Genomic DNA, 20,203 nt, shown 5'->3' with positions numbered 1-20,203 from the left:
GCCTCAGCCGCGAGAATTGAAAGGCGACGGCGGGCGCTGTTGGCGGCAGAAGGGCAGTGGCGGGGTGGGCGCTGTGTGAGGGTGTGGTGGGGGAGGGGAGGGTCGGGGACAGTGGGGGGAGGGGGGGTCTGCGGTTCCGGGGCAGTGGGGGAGGTCTGCGGGGTGGGGGGGAAGGGAGTGGTCTCCTCAGCCCGGTCCTGGTTTTCCTGGGCTAGTTCTGCAGGAGCAGTTTAAATCACCAGTCGGAAGTCCAAATATTTTCTTTAAAAACTTTCTGGCTACCGGAATGTGGAGCTCTCGGTGCTGAGTGGTGTTTGTATGAGACTTCCAGAGCTGCCAGCCAAAGCATCGGTGCCGTTTAAAGGCTGTTGAGATGAGCAGGGTGGCCTAGGTGATGGAGCATTGCACTAAGGCTCTGGAAACCTGCGTTTTGTTCCTAGCTGTGCCACTGGCCTGCTGGGCAACTGTGAGCACCCATGTCCCCTCTGTGAGCCTCAGTTTCCTCATTTGTAAAATGCGGATAATGACACTCACCTGCATTGTAAAGCACTTTGAAGTGTTTTGCTGAAAAGCTCTATATTATGAGCAATGTATTTTAGCAAAGTGCAAAGTTTATTTCTCTCCTCTAGTCCCGAATTGCTTTTTCTTTTTGAGATCAGGTATCATGGGTCCAGAGCAAGGAGTTGCACAGGAGGAAAATGTCATCCTGATAAGTGATGATGAAGCTGAGAGTCCTCTCGGGAACTCAGTCCTGTTAGTTGAACCATTGCGTAAGTGTTGTGCTTTTGCCTTATGTAAGTCTCTGCAAAGAGACTTTTTTAAGTTCAGATTTGTTTGCCAGTGTTTGTACTTCTAAAATAATCAAAGTGTGAGGGTGTTTCCTCTGTGTTGTTGCAGTGTATAAACACCACAAAAACAAAAAAGAAAATTGACTAACCCGGGGCAGCAAAAATAAAACAGGGTACAAACAAAATGTTTGTAAATGCACTTAGTAAACAAACTAGGAAAATAAGAATTTCCTTTCTCTGTTATAGCAATATTTGCTGTAGCAAGTTACAAAAGCAGGTACAAAATACACATTTAAAAAAAAAAAGATGAATTTTGTAAGTGGACTGTCTCTCTCAAATTGGTGTCTATTACATTTAATTACCTTAAAGTGCAAAGAGTACTTAAGGAAAGGTATTTTAAGTGGATTTGGTAACTGTTTCCCCAGAATCTAAATGTTCATCAGAAAAAGTGGAGCCTTTTCTCTCAGGGGAGAGAGAGAACACATCCTTGAGTAGTTCTTGGGGTTTTTTGTTTGGCGTATGGTGGGTTTTTGCTTTTTTGTTTTTTGTTTTGAAGTCTCCTAAATAGCAATAACTTGCCTGTCCTTTACCACTCAACTTAGTGAATCCTATCTGCATGAAACTAGAAATGGAAATAGCATGTTAGGTCATCTGGTCCCTCTCCCCGTGGAAAGTGAGCTAAGCCAGACAAATATAAAACAAATTTTAGTCATCTTTTGCCATTTAATGATCCTTCATTTTGTTAAGTTTAAAATGCGGAGAAGTAGTTGAAATGCAGGAAATCTTCAGGCTTTAGCAGCAGAAACTATCATACTGTAGTAGGTGAACAAACTGGGGAGAATCAGGAGGGTCACTAATACAAGGACGAGCTGTGTGATATTAGTGCTTATGCTGCTAGAAAATGAGATTTTTTTCAAAAACAGAGAGAAAGCACAAGGTTCTCCCAGTATTTCACATCTTTTTAAAAAAAATTCAACTTAAGATCTCCAGAAATGTTAACTTTTTTTTTTTTTTAAAGCACTAAGTAGTTTTAAGTTGTTAACAAGTTTCCTTAAATGCGGCTGGTTTGTGTATCAAAGTACCAGTAGGATTTCCAGTGCCTGTCCTGTATCAATGTGAATAACCTCTTTAATTTCTGTTATGGTAGTGCCAGTCATAGACTGGGACCCGATTGTGCTTGTCTCTGTTCAAACACTGAACAAAGACAATCTTTGCCCCAACATGCTTAATGAATAAAAGCCAATAGCTAGTTTTGGTTTTAACTAAATCTGAAATAAATCACAATGTATTTCCCTTTTTACAGAAAAACCTATTCTGGAAGACAAGAAAGCTGAAGAAATTGTGGATGAGGAATGTGAACTAGTAGTTACTTTCTGTAAACAAGGGAAAGTGATGCCTCATGGAAGATATGACTGTATGACACACCCATTTGAGTATGTTCAGTAGCATAGTGTCTACTATGGGTTTCCTCTTTTATAGGGAATAATACCAGATTTTTTTTATTGATATTTTGTGTACATTTATTTAATTTGTACTAAATTTCAGTAGAAGAGTCTGAAAAAGCCCCATATCAGTGACATCTTTTTTTTTTTTTTTTTTTGGTCTAGAAAATTTAAATCATATAATTGCAATCAGGGCACAGATCAATGTCTCAACTTTCCTGCTGGGCCACATGCTATTCTCAAATATTGTGGTGTTTTTGTTTTTGTGTGTGTGTGCCTTAGTGCTATATATTAAGTGTTACCGGTGTAAGTTTATTAGCTGATTGTGTTAAATAATTGTGGCAGGGTTTTAATAATCAGAAAAACTGTCATGAAGTAGAAGAGGAACAGAACAGTTATTTAGTATATTCTATAAATAATTTTCTGCTTTATCAACTTACAGGCGAGCAGAGAGTGAAACACGTTCACCCCTTGAGAACAATGCCAATATCTGTGATCAGTGCTACTGCTACATTTGTGATAAGCTAGCTTCTGAGGTAAGGAAGGGCTTGAGGTGTAGTTATGAAACACAGACTTGAGTTGTCCAAAGTGAATTATATAATAGGAACCATAAGAATGGCCATACTGGGTCAGACCAAAGGTCCATCAAGCCCAGTATCCTGTCCTCTTATACAGGATCTAATTAAAACAATAAATAATATAACATTGAGTATTTTAACATAGTTTCCTAAACATCAAATAATTGTCTCTTCAAATTGCTACTAAAACAGCTTACTAGAAGCAATTTCTGTAAACTTATGGGGCCAGATCCTCAGTTGGTGTAGCTCTTGTTTGTTTTGGACGCAATGGTGGTGGCTTGCATTGTGGTTTCTGTGGAAGTAACCTCTGATTCTCTCTCTCCCCCCCCACCCCCCCCTCCCCGGATTAGCTTTATATCAAAAATATTCAGATTTCTCCATTTTTTTATTGCAGACAGGTTAAAAAAAAGGCTAAAATTTAAAAAAAAATGTGCAATTCATCAAAATATTCCAGCTCTTTACCCAGATTTTAGGGAAGTTTTGAACATGGAGCCAAGTGTTCTATAGAAAATGGTTCATTAGCTCAAACGTGGCTTAAAATATTGTCAGGTTTTTTTTCTATATTCACTAAACTTAGCGGGTTTAAACTGTATACCTTTCCTCCAGGAATGACAGCGCTTTATGGATACTAAATAATTGAGCCTCACAACATCCCTGTGAGTTAGTTACACAAGTACAAAGGCTTAATCTTTTGAAGATCCAGTTCCCACTCTTTCTAAATCAGTCTGCTTTTCATGTAATTCCTCTCCTGTAATAGTATCAACCAACAACTGGAAATATGCACCCTTCAGTATCTTAAATTTGGAATTTGAGCACACTGGGAATTGAAAGAAATATCCTAAAGAGTAAATAAAACTAAAATCTCCGTGCTCACAACCAATGAGACAGTGGCTGTTTTATATTCTTTAGTCTAGGTCTGGTGATGTGAGAGAAGTACTATGTAATTTTGACATAGTAGATTTATCCAGGAGGTTTATAGTGTAGATTATGCCTTTCCAGGCACAGATATGTTACTTTACAGTTTGTAAAATCAGCTAACATTTGCATATGAATATGCAGTAGCTTAGTATAAAAGATACCTACCAATATGGTTGCAATGTTGACCTCGCTGAGCGAGAGATCATAGCTAATTTTTCTTTTGGTTAACTTAAATGCAATTTTTCCTCTTCCTTTCCCCTCTTCCCCTCTTAAAACACAGTGCCAAAACTGGACAGCTCCTTCTCACTGTCACTGCAATGCACATAACAAAAGCGCATTCTGGAGAGACCAGCGTGGTTTGGCCTTGGCTGGTGTTCTCGTGATGTTCAACTTGGAGCTCACAGATATAGATGCAGACCTTCGACATGGTGGTAAGCATTATGCTTTTGCGCTGTCTCAAAATCAGCGAGGTTTATTATATAATATATAGGACTTTTTATGAGCATAACACTTCTAGAAGAAAATATATTTCAACACTCTTTCCTCCTCAATCCCCCAGGAAACCTTCTGATAAAGTTTATTCATGAACTTTCAGTGGAATATAACACATATCTGGTTGGTGAGAGAGTGTCTCCCAATTCACATGAATGTTTCTGTCACCCAAAGCGGGGACCTGGGAAATGTAATATCTGCAGACAGCGCCATGTGGAGCTTATATACAGGTAACTCTGAGAGGGTTCAGTGAATTTCCAAGGAATATTGTTTAATTCACAGGGATTTGCTTTCCAGAAGATAAAGCACAGTTAGACTCATCACAACCTAAGGTTAATAACTAAACCATGCATAGAAAACTCACTTTTTCCCCCCCTTCCCCAGTTAGGTCAGACCAGGATCCAATTCAAATGAACCCCTAAGCTTTACCTTCTGTCCTTGTGTGACCAAATATTGAACAATTTTTCCTCACTGTTTATAATTCGTGGAAGTTTAAAATTTAAATTCTGCTTCCTGACTAGATTCTTTTTTTAATGGGGTGGAGAGTCCAATATCAATCCCAATACATTCCTTTTAAATGTTGCTGTTTTACTTTAAACGACTTGTCTTTCTCTTGAAAGAATCTGAAGTGTCATGACTAGTCAATTTAAATGCTAACTATAGTATTTTGTGCCAACGCTTTTCATGCTGACAGACCAGTTCAGTGCAGATATACTTCACTGTAAGGACTTTTAATTCTCCTAGATATTCTGGCGTTTTTGCACTGGTGACAACATTTTTAAATCAGGCAGAAAAAGAGAATCCTAAAGCTGCTGCTGTCATGCTCCTGGGAGCAGCCAAAGAAATAGCACTTCATAAGGACCCTGCTCAGTAAGTATTCCAGTTCACCATCTAATCCCCAAGCCCCTTTGCTATAGCTGTGGCCATTCGCCCCAGATGATTTATTACTGAATAATGGCAGAGCTTAAAATAATTTTAAATCAAAATGAGAGAGAAGTTGGAAATCCCAAACAAAGCGGGAGGATGGTTTAATAGTTAATTAGATTGCAACTTGTGCTATCTGGACTTCTTTTATGAGCTTGGGCCAGTCACTCTATCTCTCTGTTTCAGTTCCCCATCTTTAAAATGAGGAATAATTTCCCATCTCTGTTTTGTGTGTTGAGCTTGTAAACCCCTGCCTTGAAGAGCTATCTCTTGCTATATATTTGTACAGTGTCTAGCACAATAGATGCGCTCACTTCAGTCAGGGCTTTAAGCGCTATGGTAATACAGATGATATTGTAGAAAGTACTCAATGCATTGAGTTTATTATAACTCTGCAAATACTTTGGAATATTTTCTAATAAAGTTCAATGGGGCAGAATGCAATCTGTTTATGGAAACTGTTTTTCACTTGTTTCTCTTGTCAATTTGATTGCTTTAAAACCAATCCTAGGAAGAATATGTAAGCACTGAACTAATGCATTTGTGTTAGGAACTTGCAAAATCTTGGTGTCTCTGAATCTTTGAGGATGGCTGTACCTTGTCTAATGGAAAGGTAAGACTTCGGTTCGTATCGTGTGAGATTCAGATGTCAATGGGATGGTGGCTGGCTGCAAAGTTTCTGCAGTTGTGTTACAAAGTACATTAACACATCAGATCCTCAAAGGCCATCTTCAGTTACTGAAGGGTTTAAAATGGCTTTGGTGCTCAAAATCTAAATTTTCTCATCTAGAATTCCTTAAAGGTGAATTGTATAGCTTGAACAGTAAGTAATACTAACTGTATCCATAATGTTACACAATTAATTATATTATATTATATAAACCAGGATATATCAGTAGAAAAGGTTAGTTAAAACTTACCACTCTACTAAATTTCTTCCAAAGCCTGAGGAATGGGGACATATAACACAAATTTCTTTGCTTAACTCAATTCTTACTTTAGCTTTTCAGTTTACTTTTAACAGTAAATCCACCAGCCACAAAGATAAGAACTGATTTTTGAGAAGACTTAAATCCTTTCCCTCCCACTGTTTCCCTAATTTAAACAATGGCCAGGTGCAGCCTACATTTGTCATCAGTTTAAATGACTGCTTTTTACATTAGAGAAATAATTCTTTACAAAGGTAATGCCTTATCATTCACATTGTATACTGTATGTGACAGGGACCATAATCTTGTTCTGTGTTTTGTATAGCACGTAGCCCCAGGGGCCCTGGCTGTGACTAGGGCTTCAAGAGAATAAAAACATGATCTTGAAGGAACATGAAATAGGATTCGCCCCCCAATTTTCCTTGGCTTGTTTTGGAACTCCCACTTGAGTAAGCAACAGTGAAATCAAGTGTATTTTCACCACCACTCTTGCAATATCAATGGTTGATGTCAGAATGGACTTGCTACTCACTGCTACGTACCTATTAAATGTTTTGTAATGGCATTTGAAGTTACTTATTTAAAAGGACAGTGTCCATTTAAAATATTTTACTGTAAAAAAAAAAAAATCTCAAATTTTAAATCGAATTGATTTTTTTAACCACTACTGTTCTGTTTTGTTTTTGAAATTTGACTACAAGTGATCTATCTAATTTGATATACACTGGCATGATGCTGTAGGGTTTATGTCATGAACAATGCATGAGGATCTTTGATTTAAAAAAAAAACAACACAATAAATACTTGACTTTTAAAAACAGAAAACTTACAACCAGTGTAAGTGTGATGGCTGTTTGCCCCATCCCACATGTGCCACCTGGAACTGGGGTACCACTGAGCCCTCTGACTCACCGGTCTGGGCTCCCTCTTAGCACTACATTGCTGAGAGAAGTAATAGACCCGCTCCTGGTCCTAACTTCCACCAGCATTCACACAGGCAAATCTTAACTTTTTTCCAGTGACCCCTCACATGACTCATCTTGTACAAATTGCATCATAATTATGTCATCATCGTATCCCCATGATGAATACGGGGTGTAGTGTCACAGTAAATCTTGTACAATTGTTTGGATTAAAATATGGATTTTGTCTAAAAAGTGTCCATTTGAAATTTTTTATAAAACACTATAGACTTGTTCCTAATCAGAAAAGGAAACTGACCTAGTGAACAATTCAGCTGGCTTCAAAAGATTTTACTCACATCGCTGACTTTTAAAACTAGTTTATTTTTGTAAATGCAGGATTACAACACAACTTCAGAGGATGCTCGTGCTGTGTGAATTTCCAAAAGTTTTATATGAAAAATTCATTAGTTTTTTCCAGGCTATCTCACTTCCCTGTCACTGCTATGCCTTCTCAAATAGGTATGTTCTTTGCTTCTATTGACTAAATGTTATTACTCGGTAGACTTGAATGTACTCAAGTGTGAAAGGGAGTATTTACATGTTTAAATACATTGAGGTTTCTAATGTGTTGCTACAACAGACTGTGGCCAACAACCTGAACTCTTGAAATCTGTCCAGAGGCAAAGCCTGGCATGTGGTTTAATAGAAACTAGTTAGTTTCCTACTAAATACACCTCTGCCCTGATATAACGCTGTTCTCAGGAGCCAAAAAACCTTACTGCGTTATAGGTGAAACCATGTTATATCGAATTTACTTTGATCAGCCAGAGTGCACAACCCCCTCTCTCCCCCCCCCCCACCCCCAGGGTGCTGCTTTACCGCGTTATATCCAAATTCATGTCATATTGGGTTGTGTTATATCGGAGTAGAGGTGTATTTCTTTCACTGGCAGTCTGGGAAGTGGAAGCTTAAACAGTAGGGCTACATCAGGCTTACTTTTATTTGCCTTTAGAAGTCACTGCAGAAGATGGTCACAAGTTGTTTGTAATAATTATGTAAGCATTCATTATGATATCTCATATCTTCATAACACACACATTGTCAAAATATTGTCTGGCTAATATTCTGGTACTTCCAAACAAAATGATTGAAGTTTCTTGGAAAAGTCTACATGGTGTCACGCGTGTGTGGTTTGTGGACATTTAAATTAGAACTGTCAGCACTTGGGTGGCAAACAGCCATTTTTAGATGCAATGGTTATGTGGTCTAGGTTCTTAGGTGGTTTTTAGCTTAGCAAACTCAAGATTTACTGAGTCAAATATACTGTGAGCGTTATGATGACTTAGCGAGAAGGATTAGTCTGGCACGATCAATACAATCTCTGTAGCAACCCACACAAATATCTATTCCAACACAATTTTCTTCTAACAGATAATTGTCCTGAATATTAGTGATGTATTGCACCAAGGACTGCTGCCAGTAACTAGCTTAGTGCCAGTAGCATCACTACTTTATGTTGGTACTAGTAGCTTCATTCTGCTGCCATGACTAACGTGGGATCCATCAAGTTAATTTTCTGAAATGAGTCATAACCTTTAGAAATATTTTATAGCAGTCCATGTTGCACCAAACCTTAACATAATATAAAAAAAAAAAAGTTGTGGTATTGCAGTGATATGGGTTTCACTTTTTTCTCTGTTTTGTGAATTCTTGTAGTACCTTGCAATAGTTTTTAGAAAAATATTCTTTAACTTTAATTTTCAGCCTAAATGTGGTGCCATGGGATCATGGATTACTGACAACTGTCTTAAAAGGCCAGAACATCACTGGTCAAAGAACACAGAAAGGAAAGAAAGTATTTCTGTGGGAAGTACTTCCTGTCATACAAGCTCGAGTAGAAAAAATGGAAAACCAGGGACAGTAAGTTCTTATCCATCTTTTGAGGACTTGCATTCTGCATCATATCAGCTTTATAGAGCATGATGTCTTTCAAACACCTAAAATTGCAGTGTGTGTGTGTGTGTGTGTGTGTGTGAGAGAGAGAGACACACACACACCCTTATTGGTCTTAAAATGTACAACTCACAAAGAAGCTTGCTGCTTATTTTCTCCGCTCCTTTTTTGTCTCCTTAATACCCAGTAGTTCTCAGCAGACATGCCAAACCCATGGGGAAAAATGCAGAAATAGGACTTGTTTTTGGCTTAATTGGCTTGTGAGTTGATTGTTGGCTAGTTTTTGGCTTGTTGCTTGTTTGGCTTGTAGCTTGCATGTTGTAGCTTTGTTCCTTTTTTTGGATCGGCAAGCAGGGGCAAGGGGGTGAGAGTTAGGGGTGCACTGCATGCCGGGGGGATCCAGTCACAGAGTGTTGGGGTTCTTAGGGATTGGCTTGTTTTGGCCTTGTTTTGAAATGGGATTATCTTGAGTTTTGGCTTATTGTGAAAGTCAGGGTGCTTATTTACTGCATGAAAGCTGGCAACTGTGGTTCTCAGCGAGATGCTGGCATTTAAGATAAAAACTGTTGGTAGGAATGTGACATTCTAATCGGGGTACAGTGATATGAGACTCTCTTGCGCACTGTGCTCTACTGGCTAGAGCAGTGGTCTCCAACTTTTTTTACGCCCAAGCCCACTTTTGAATTTAAGGGCAATCCAGCATCTATCCCGCTCCTTCTCCGAAGTCCCACCCTCCTCACTCCCTTCTCCCTCCCCCCCCACCCAATCTCCGTGGCCTGCTCTCTCCCACTCTCTCACTCACTTCCATTGGGCTGGGGTAGGGGTTTGGGAGGGGATACGGGCTCTGGGCTGAGACTGTGGAGTTTGCAGTGTGGGGAGGGAGCCCTGTGCTGGGGCAGTGTTGGGGTGTGGGCTTGAAGGGAGTTTGGGTGCAGGAGAGGGGTCACTGCTGGGGCAGGGGGTTGGAGTGCAGGAGAGGGTAGGAGGTTGGCTCTGGGAGGTGGATCAGGACTGGGGCTTGGGCTGCTGGCTCTGGGAGGAGGCTCAAGGCTGGGGTTTGGGTTGCAGGAGGGAGTATGGAGTGCTGGCTGTGGGAGAGGGCTGGGGTGTGGCCTCCAGCCGGGCAGCACTGACCTCCAGTTGCTTGTGGTCCATGGCACAGCGTGGCTGCTGCTAAGGCAGGCTCCCTGCCTACCCTGGCCCCACACCACACCCAGAAGGGGCCAATGCGAGATTGAGATGGAGTGGGAGATCCTCTAGGTTGGTGACCACTGGGCTAGAGCAAAGAACTAGAAATTAGGACTCTGGGAGCTGTTCCTGTTTCTTTCACAGATTGTGACCTCTGTCTCTACCCATCTGTAAAATGGGGATAATACCTATCTCCCAAGGGTGTTGTGAGACTGAATTGATGTTTACGGAGCATTTTGAGATCACTGGATGAAAGGCACTGTAGAAAGTTAGTGAATTATTAGAGAGATTCTTGATCTGCTTCCTGTAAGGCCATAAGTAGTAATGTTAACAGTATCTCTTTGGTTTTGTCTCTGAAACTTCTTACAACATGGATAAAAGCTCGATAGGTCTATGAACATACAATTAATACATTTGGGACCTGTGCAAATGACTCTTTCAAACACTGTATAAAGATAAATTTTCTTGCTGGGTAAATTGCTATCTGTACTAACTATACCTTTTTCTAAAGGTTAGCTCCTGTAATAGCAGCTGCCATTGGGGATAGAATGGAAGCTTTTTCCAATTAAATGTTAATTGGGTTCATTCAAAACTTTATAACCATTTTTGTAAGAAAACTCTGTTCCTCTTTTTTATATTCATATCCAGTTTGAATGTTAAGGACAATTCATGGTTGTCTAAACAAATCTTAGTGGTCCAATTAAAGATCTGAATGGTTTGGGGCCCCAATCATGTGAGTCAACCCCCTCATTTGATATACCGCCACAGCACTTGCTACCAGAACCGAGATTTCAACCCTCATTGTCTGGCTTCTCTGTTAGTGGTTTCTTCCTTTGGAATTTGCCCCACTGGGAAGTCCATTGGGGAAGCATAGCATAGGTCAGGAGTGGCCAGCCTGTGGGTCTGGAGCCACATGCAGCTCTTCAAAAGTTAATATGCAGCTCCTTGTATAGGCACCGACTCCGGGGTGGAGTTACAGGTGCCAACTTTCCAGTGTGCCTGGAGGTGCTCACTGTTCAACCCCTGACTCTGCCACAGGCCCTACCCCCACTCCACCCCTTCCCGCCCCTCCCCTGAGCCTGCTATGCCCTCGCTCTTCCCCCCTCCCCCGAGCCTCCTCCATGCCACAAAACAGCTGATTAGCGGGGCTGCCAGTGGGTGGGAGGTGCTGGGAGTGGGGAAGAGGGGGAACCAATGTGGGGGGAGGGCTGCTGACATATTACTGTGGCTCTTTGGTAAATTCTGGCTCCTTCTCAAGCTCAGGCTGGCCACCCCTGGCATAGGTGCTATTAAAACTAGTAATTGTCTCTCTCTCCATTATAACAATGTGCGTGCACACGTATCATCTTAATTCCTGTTTTTCAGTGGGTGTTGCATATGGAGTAATCTTTGCAGTTTCCAAATCACATTAGCCCCATGTAGCTTGGCTAGCTTGGCAATTGAGCTTAAGTACAGGACCAGGTTTGAAGGTTCATGTAGGGGGTGTTAGATCGGGGATGTATACAATTTCGAATGCTTTCAGTTTCTTCAACGCTTCTTGGTATAGTGCAGGGGTGGCCAAACTTACTGACCCTCAGAGCTGCTTACGACAATTTTCAGAAGTTCGAGAGCTGGGATGCACCTACCAGGGCTTGGGACTTCAGCCCCAAGACCACCCTCCTCGCTGGGCTGAAGCCCTGACACCCTCCTCCCTGCTGCACTGAAGCCAGAGGTGATGTGAGGAGGAACACATGGGGTCACGTGCCCTCCCAAAGTTTTGCCAGCATTTGCTGGCCTCACTTGGTCACATGGTGCTGCCAGGCCCCGTCCTTGGTAGCAGCTGCTGGAGCTGGCAAGCTGAGAGCTGTACCTTAGGTAGAGGCAGTGACAAACAGCTGGGAGCTTCAGGGAGAGCCGCTGCTTTTGCTGCTGCATCTGCACGCATAGCTAACACCTGGGAGCTGACGCGAGGGGCCACTGAGGGAAAGGGGTGTGTGTGCTTGGGGGGTATGACTCAAGCTACTGGGGGGGCTGAACCTTTAAATTGCCCACCTCCTACCCCCTCAGCAGGCACCAGTCATCTGTGGCAGAAGCCCCTAGCCCCAACACTTTGCCATGGGGCAGAAGCCCCAAGCTCCCCTACCCGCCCCTGAGTCTGGTAGGCAGAGAATGCGGGGGGGGGCCCTCTGGGAGCTGCACTTTAACTATGAAAGAGCCGCAGTTTGGCCACCCCTGGTATAGAGAGAAGGCAAATTCCTACTGATTACACAGCTGGTGTTTCCACAGCTGGTACCACAGTAGTGACATTTTCCTAGATTTAAATATTGAATAATTCTGTATTGGTGGGTGCTGCCTTTTTTTTAAATTTATCCAGGGACTTCAGTAGTTTGGGGTTTATCAGAAAACAATGAGATACCAGCAGTTTTATACAGGCCTTTGTTTTCTCTGTACATATGTCTTCTACGTGGGAGCTATTGCTTTGTCTCATTAATTGTCATCAGTATTCCTCATTCATCTGCTCAAAATTTAATGCCTCCTCTTGTCCCTCAGTTATAAGGAAATAGTTCGCTACTTGAAAGCTGTGAAATGCAATGACATTCTAGGGTAAGTGGCTTTTTTAGTTTTTATCTTTGCTTTAAAGATTTCCCTATGTGTGTCTAATCTTCAGTAAAATCACCTTAAAAAGAAATGATTCTGGTTGGCAGACTTTTTTAGTTACTGAACGCAACATTTGCATTGCTAACAAATATTAGCTGGTAAACATAGTATGATCCAGATTTGATTTTTTTTAAATAACATTTTTAGGCCTAGGTTGACATGAATAATTAAGCATAGGGGAGGCATGTTTCTTGGAAAACCAAATTAGGAAGATAAATAGATCAGCAGGCTGAAAACAGAATGTTTGTGCTAACTAAGATAGGTAAAAGGGTCAGTGAGCTAAAATAGAATGTTTGAACTAGCTAAGATAAGGGGAAGGAACTGAGACAGACTTCCCCGGGGTGCACCCTGGAACTGGGATACCGCTGAGCCCTCTTGCATACCAATTTGGGTTTCCTCTAACACTGTGGCACGTTGCAGACGGCTCTTTTTGGTCATGCACTCTCGCAAACCTTTACACAGGCAGGGACACACCCAGCCGCAGTTACATGAATGCTTCTCCTCAGCCACTCATGAACTATCTTAATTAACTAGTGTCTTAAAGTTGGTTGGGCACCTCCCATCTTTTCATGTTCTCTATATGTGTATATATATCTACTCACTATGTGTTCCATTCTATGTGTCCGATGAAGTGGGCTGTTGCCCATGAAAGCTTACTAACAAATTTATTTGAGCCTCTCTAAGGTGACACAAGTACTCCTGTTCTTTCAACAATAGAGAGGCTGCAGCCAACTCCTCACAGCTCTCTAGCTTTGCACCCCTGGACTCTGCCATCTTGCCCTGGTCAAAAGCCTGGCCAGTATAAGTTTATTACCCAGTCTGCCCCTTCCTCGGTGTGGAGAGGAGAATGCACCAGTTTTTGTTCCTGAGCAGATCCCCCAAACACTTCTAGCAAAATGCACTGTTTTAGGTGTAAAATATAAAACAAATTTATTAACTACAGAAAGATTAAGTGATTTATAAGTAGTGAACATACAGATCAAAGCAGATTGCATTTTGTTTTATTTCTTAGGTAATCTAAGTTTTACAAACTAGACAGGATTTGAATCAAGCAGAGTACCATGTTAAATAGTACAAACAGTCCACCAAGTTTCCATACATAGGCAGGCTTTCTTCTTTCCCACCTCGGACCTCCTTCCCCAGTTCAGTCTTTGTTCCTCAGGTGTTGTGTTGTTGTAGAGGGAGTAAAGCCAAGTGATGTCACTTCCCCCTTTTTAAAGCTTTTTTCATGTGGAGTAAATTTCATTGTCCCAAACAAGCCCCCAGCACAGTTTGTGGAAAAGTATAGGCACCAAAATGGAGCCCAATATCGCATGATTTAGCTATATGCCCTTGCATGCTTCGATGAGTCATGGCATCCATTACCCATATTTTGGCTGAAGTTTCTACAGGGAAGCTTATTAGGTGAGACTAAGCTTTTCCTGTGGCCGTTTTTGTTGATGGGCCATTACCTTAAATAGTTGATTCACAGTGTGCTGGATGTAAGCTACTCTGTGGGTGTTACCCAGGAGCAAATACGTTTGAAATACAGATGCATAGTCATTATTAGTAACTTCAGATGTAAAAATGATACATGCGTACAAGAAGATAATCATTCAGCAAACCTTAACTTTTCCATTGTCACATCACATGACACGTTTTGTAGAAGATGCATCATGTTGTAATCCTGTCATAATGATATCCCTATGGTGAATATGGGGTGCAGAGTGTCACAGGAGCAACCAGGGAACCATTTACAACGAGTAAAATAACAACAAACAAGATAAGTTGGGATTGTAAAGAGTAGATCGGACATGGATGGTGCGTAGGCAAGGCATTCTGTAAAGGAATTGGTTCCTACAAAGTAACCAAGCCAATCCCAAAATGTGTAGCGCAGCGTATAGTAAATGTAATGAAATGTGTAAATCTACATAAAGGAAGATGGTTTCTCTGTAACCTTGGCTCTGTGATGTACCCTACACCCTTCATTCAAGTCTAATCAACGCAGTGGAGCGTTGCTGTATGCCAAATAAAGATGCCTGTGTGACGAAGTCTGGAGACAAACTGAATTCTTTGGAAGCCAAGTGGAAAGAGGTCTCAAAGGAAATCCCGGTAATGCTTCCATGTTGTTAATGGCATCCACAAAAATCAAATCTGCAATCCTTTCTTGTATCCAGGTTAAGAAAGCTTAGAGATAAAATTCCATTCTACTTGTGCAAAAGTGGAGACTTCGTTAGTGCTGTACATTCATTGTTGCTTCCCTTCAATAACCTTGCATGCTGTACCGCCTGCCGGATAACCCCTTTCCAGTTTGAGATCTACCTAAAGATGTTCAGAACTGGGAGTGTTCCCTGTGGAAATAATTTTCATGACCCTGGAGAGTGGACTTCAATTGGCAAGTATTATTCGTTGAAATGCTTCTTGCTTCTATCCATTTGGTACCCCACTTAACTGTGGTTGTCAGTTTTGGATTAAATCTAACATGAGATTTATAGGACTTCCAACTCAGCCATAAATTATCTGGGTTAAAGCATGGTACACAAGTTAGTGAGGAACAATGCTATTTAAGTTTTAGACTCGAGCAGAAATTACTTTGTTGTTTTACCATGCTCTAACTTACACAGATGCTAACCCTTGTCAGCTATTCAGATCCTTTTTGTTTTTTCTAAAGGGCTGCTTTGTTTAAAAAGTGCTGAGTATTAAACCCTTTCATAGAAGTATATATTACCCACACTGTCATGATGTGTGTGCCTTGAGCAAATGAGTTACCAGACCATGGAGACACTGAGACCCATTTCACTAAAGGCATTTGCTCAAGGTCAAGGCTGATATATCAAGATAATGTGGGCAATGTATAGATTGTGGTTTATTAGAGGGTTTCTGCTGAGATTATTGTGATAATAGACCTTGGTACACACAGACTTGCCCCACAGGAATGAGTCTGATATCACAAGCTTATTTCACACAAGTCCACTTAGTAGCTATTAGTTGGTGATATTTGTAGGAGCATGGGATATTTAAGCACAATAGTCATGTCCTGTAAACATTCTGTAGCTGGTGAGAGGATTTATTCCATGTGATATGGTTTAGTCTCTTTAATTGCTTGTACATATCCTTAAGGACTTTAGGGGAGCATATTACAACTGATAACTGGAACCTAGAATTGTGGCATGAAATATTGTAAAGTAGTGTGGACACATCTCGTTTCTATCCTCTCTTTGCTTTACTGGTGTTTGAATTGTATCCTTACACATACGAGGTCTCGGCAGTCACCGATTCTGTGACTTTACCAGACCTCTGTAACTTCTTCAGCTTCATGCTGTCAGTTGTCCCCCTCTCTCTCCTCCCTCCCCCGCCCCCAGCCCTGCCCCCTGGTTATTTTTAGTAATGTCACAGACGGGTCACTGGCTCCTCTGAATTTTTGTTTATTGCCTGTGACCTGTCACTAAAAATAACCGTGACAAAAAACTTAACATTAAATGTGTAAAAACATTACTGTACTTAATTAAATCTGCCTCTTGGTTTTTTGAATATGCATTTCATTTCCTTCATTTTTATCAGCTTTAAGGAGTTGTCTACTTTTTTCCTCCCTTAGGTTCTCCTGTGAAGAACTCCGTTCTAATTAAGCATGCACTCAAACTCCTTTACTGCAATCTGTCATTATACAGAAATGTGAGTGTTTGTATTAATCTTATGCTTCTGCTGTAAGTTTCTATACAGTTCTGTTCTGTATAGCCGCTGTTTGTCTAATACAAGAATACACTATTGAGCAGTGTCAAGGTTTCTTCTCCACTCTGAACTTTAGGGTACAGATGTGGGGACCTGCATGGACACTTCTAAGCTTAATTATCAGCTTAGATCTAGTATCGCTGCCACCATCCAGATCCTCCATCTAGAACACTCCCTTTCCTCCCAAAACCTTCCCCTCCCAGGGTGGTCTTGAGAAGCTTCCCCAAGTCCCTGGTGAACACAGACCCAAACCCCTTGGATCTTAAAACAAGGAGAAATTAACCATCCCCCCTCCTTTCTCCCACCAACTCCTGGTGGATCCAGATCAACCCCCTTGGATCTAAAAACAAGGAAAAATCAATCAGGTATTAAGAAAAAGGCTTTTAATTAAAGAAAAGAAAGGTAAAAGAAAACCCTCTCGGAGAGATTAGCATACCAGCTACTCTCACAGACAACAGATTTAAAGCACAGAGGATGTTCCCCTGGGCACAAATTTAGTTACACAAAAAAAATACACACATACCCAATTTTGATAATTCCCTTAATGGTACCAAGACAAGTTACAAAGAAAATTAAACATAAACCTATTTATCCCTTTCTAAAACGTACTACTCTGATAAGAGGCTCCTTCCTTGATCTTTTTCACTCTGGCTGAAACTGAAATTCTCAGCAAATGAAAACTTCCCTCCTTCCTTTTGAAACATCTTGTTCCCCCATTGGTTCCTCTGATCAGGTGTCAGCTAGGCTAGGTAAACTTCTTAACCCTTTGCAGGTAAAAGAGGCATTAACCCTTAACTATCTGTTTATGACAAGCAGCCTTTTTTTTTCTGACTTTATGCCAGATTTTCCCCCAAACTTTAATGATGTACTTATATTTTCAAAACATTTGCAAAAAGATAATCCTTTCAATACCTCGGCAGGCATTAGCTCCTTTCCACAGTTGGGGAAACTGAGGCAAAGAAGCTGCAGTTTACCCAAGACCACATACTAATCAATGTCAGACTTGGGGGTTCCTGGCTCTTAGCCTTGAGATCAGTCTGTTGGAGGTACAGCAGGGTCCAGTGACAAAGCAGAGATCACCGTGAAGCTGTAAAAAGCAAGATGGCGCAAAGTGTTGGTTGGTTGAACTAGACCCTCATCAGTTGGATATTTGACAAAAACACCTTATAGTCCAGTTTTCAGTGAGTTGACATGAAAGAAGATGAAATTGTATTGGTGGTTATGTAAAGGAGAAAGCAGGGTGGTAAGGAAGAATTCTGCCAAAAAGTAAAGGAAGGCTTGTTTTCATCCTTTGCCAATGGCAATGAAGTCATTGAAGGAAGAATGGAGGAAGTTTAGAGAATGTTTCATTAAGACAGTGGAGGTAACATGATTAGTGGTAAGTGATGGGGGTGCTTTAGGAGAATAAGATGATGATGGAAGTCTGTACAAACAAATTAAAAAAAAAATATTCAGAGTTTTGAGGAATCGTGATAATGACACTTTTTTAAAATGCATACAAACAAGCTTAAAAAGTCAGTTGCTAAGGCAAGAATGGAGGCTAAAGAGGAATTGCACAGAAAGATAGTAGCAGGAAATTTTGGCTTTTGGCTTGAGGAAAGAGAAACAAAATATGGAAAAAAATCTTTGTGTGATGAATGGGAGCTGTGTAGTGACTAACACTAAAGAAGTGGTAGAGGTATGGGAAAAAATATTTCTGAAGGCCATTAAATGAGAAGAAAACTGCAAATTCAAGCACTGCTGACAACTGTAGGAAAGTCTCTAAAAAGGTATCCATCTCTGTAGAGGAGGTAGAAGAAACTCTGAATAACATGAAGAATGATAAAGCAGCTGGTGAAGGAGAGAACAGTGGATATGATCAAGGCAATTGGAGGTAGTGGAGTAACTTGGCTACCAGATGACTGGAGAACAGGATTGATTGTGCCTCTCTGGAAGGGTGAGGATGGTGCAAATGATTCAAATACCGAGCAGGGCGTGACAATGTTACGTCAACCCTTTAAAGGCCTTGAGAGGGTTTTGGGGACAAGGTTGAAGTGCAAGGTGGAGGGAAACATAGGAGGAATAATGTACCTTTAGAAAGGGAAGGAGCACTGTAAATGCATTATTTGCAATGAGACAGACGCTTGAAAGAATGATAAATGGAGGGCGTTATAGCAGTTACTGATCTTGACAAAGCATATGACTTCATACAGTGGAAGCTGGTGTTTGGAGTATGGAGATGAATGGGAGGGGGAATTCAAGATGTGGAGAAGATAGAGGAGCTGTATTGAGGGTTAAGTGGTAACAATATTGGAGTTTTGAGGTGACGATGGGCTTGAGGGAAAGCACTGTGCTGTGAATCCACTTCTCCTCATCCTAGATTTTAGAGTTAATTAGTAGGAGAACCAAGCCTGTGGAGAGACAGAGGAAATGAATGTATGCTGACAGTCCAGCCCTTTTGGCAAATATGGTATTGGAGTGGGCATCTGTGTTTGAAGATCATGGTTTGAAAGTAAACACAGAAAACGAAGGAAGGTGGAAGAAGAGCTGTTGGCTGACATTTCAGGAGAGAAACAGAATCAAAAGAGAAGGCTTGTGTACTTGGGAAGTATGCTCAGTGCCATCAAGAAAGATCTCAAACTGAAAAGAACCACCCAGTGTTTGGGCGGTAGGAGTACTGTGGGACAGGCAGTTAAGTAACAAATTTGAAAAGAGAAGTCTGTGCTGTGTGTTTTCCCTCCCTGATGTATGGTTTGGAAACAGTGGGTCTCATGGAGATAGAAGATAACAAGATACAGGTCATAGAAAATAATATACTGAGAAGATTGTCAGACAATGCACAGTGGAGGGTGGACCGTGTGCATGGAAGAAATTAGGGGGAAGATGAACTTGGGACTCTGGACTGGAGAGTGCACATTTGAGGTGGGCTGGACATGTAATAAGAATAGGAGAATGACGACCACCAAAGAACACACGAGTGGCAGAGGACAGTGAGAAAACGTGGAAGACTGAGGATGTGATGGGAAGACTGTGTTAAGAGAAATTTGAAGAGAAAAAGACTGGAACTCCAGGACCTTTGAACCTGAGCCGTGGGCTGGATGGAGTGGTGAAGAATTGCAGACACCTCTGACACTGTGTAAAAGGGAAAAGCAATCTAAGTCAAGTTGACCACCTTTACCACAGTGTCCTGACCTAGAACAAAGCAAATAAAACTTACCATGGTTGAAAATTTTTAAACTAAACAGTCTCTGATGGGCAGATCATCAGCGGGTAGAAATCCATGGTATAATCCATGACACTGCGATCAATGAAGCCTTGGCAATTGCATCAGCTGAAGGTCTGCCTTTGAAGCCTTTTGTTGTAGTGTGATAGGTGTGTGTGTGGGAGGGGGAGGCGGCCTTGTCTTTTTCCCATTGTGCCTCACTTGAAGCAAACCCCCGTATACTCCAATGTATAACTCCAGAGTTTGGTCAGCACAGTGACTCTGAAACTAGTATCTTGGGCACCCTGTTGCAAATATCTGTGCTCCTCCTGCCTTAGTGACATCTTGCTAACAGGCCAGATATTACCATTTCACTGTCAGCACTAGAGTCACGCAGGAAGAAACCTCTCCATTCTGTCTGTCTCACTCTGGTTTATGGTACGTAAAACAGAGAGTGGGTGTTTTTGGTTTTTTTTTTGTTGTTTGTTTGTTTTTTTTGCAATTTTGTGGTGTGTACCATGCCGGAAACCATTTTTTATCCCAAATATTATGTATTTTGG

General features: G+C 41.3%; 1 protein-coding gene across 1 annotated transcript in view; it reads left to right on the top strand.

Annotated features, from left to right (window-relative positions):
• Positions 1-295: 295 nt before the first annotated feature.
• The window catches only part of LOC127058516 (uncharacterized), a 28,478-nt gene continuing 8,570 nt past the window's right edge, over positions 296-20,203 (top strand). The window contains exons 1-13 of the mRNA XM_050968643.1: positions 296-770; positions 2,092-2,221; positions 2,673-2,766; positions 4,007-4,157; positions 4,286-4,448; positions 4,963-5,088; positions 5,693-5,755; positions 7,373-7,495; positions 8,741-8,896; positions 12,647-12,700; positions 14,911-15,171; positions 15,738-15,790; positions 16,329-16,405. Coding sequence (XP_050824600.1) covers positions 665-770; positions 2,092-2,221; positions 2,673-2,766; positions 4,007-4,157; positions 4,286-4,448; positions 4,963-5,088; positions 5,693-5,755; positions 7,373-7,495; positions 8,741-8,896; positions 12,647-12,700; positions 14,911-15,171; positions 15,738-15,790; positions 16,329-16,405 — 1,557 coding nt within the window. The 5' untranslated portion in view covers positions 296-664. The remainder of the gene's footprint in view (positions 771-2,091; positions 2,222-2,672; positions 2,767-4,006; positions 4,158-4,285; positions 4,449-4,962; positions 5,089-5,692; positions 5,756-7,372; positions 7,496-8,740; positions 8,897-12,646; positions 12,701-14,910; positions 15,172-15,737; positions 15,791-16,328; positions 16,406-20,203) is intronic.

The sequence above is a fragment of the Gopherus flavomarginatus genome, chromosome 9, assembly GCF_025201925.1.
Source record: "Gopherus flavomarginatus isolate rGopFla2 chromosome 9, rGopFla2.mat.asm, whole genome shotgun sequence".
NCBI classification, from domain to species: Eukaryota; Metazoa; Chordata; order Testudines; family Testudinidae; genus Gopherus; species Gopherus flavomarginatus.
Note: the sequence above shows the minus strand (reverse complement) of the source record. Positions and strands in the feature narration are given on the sequence as shown.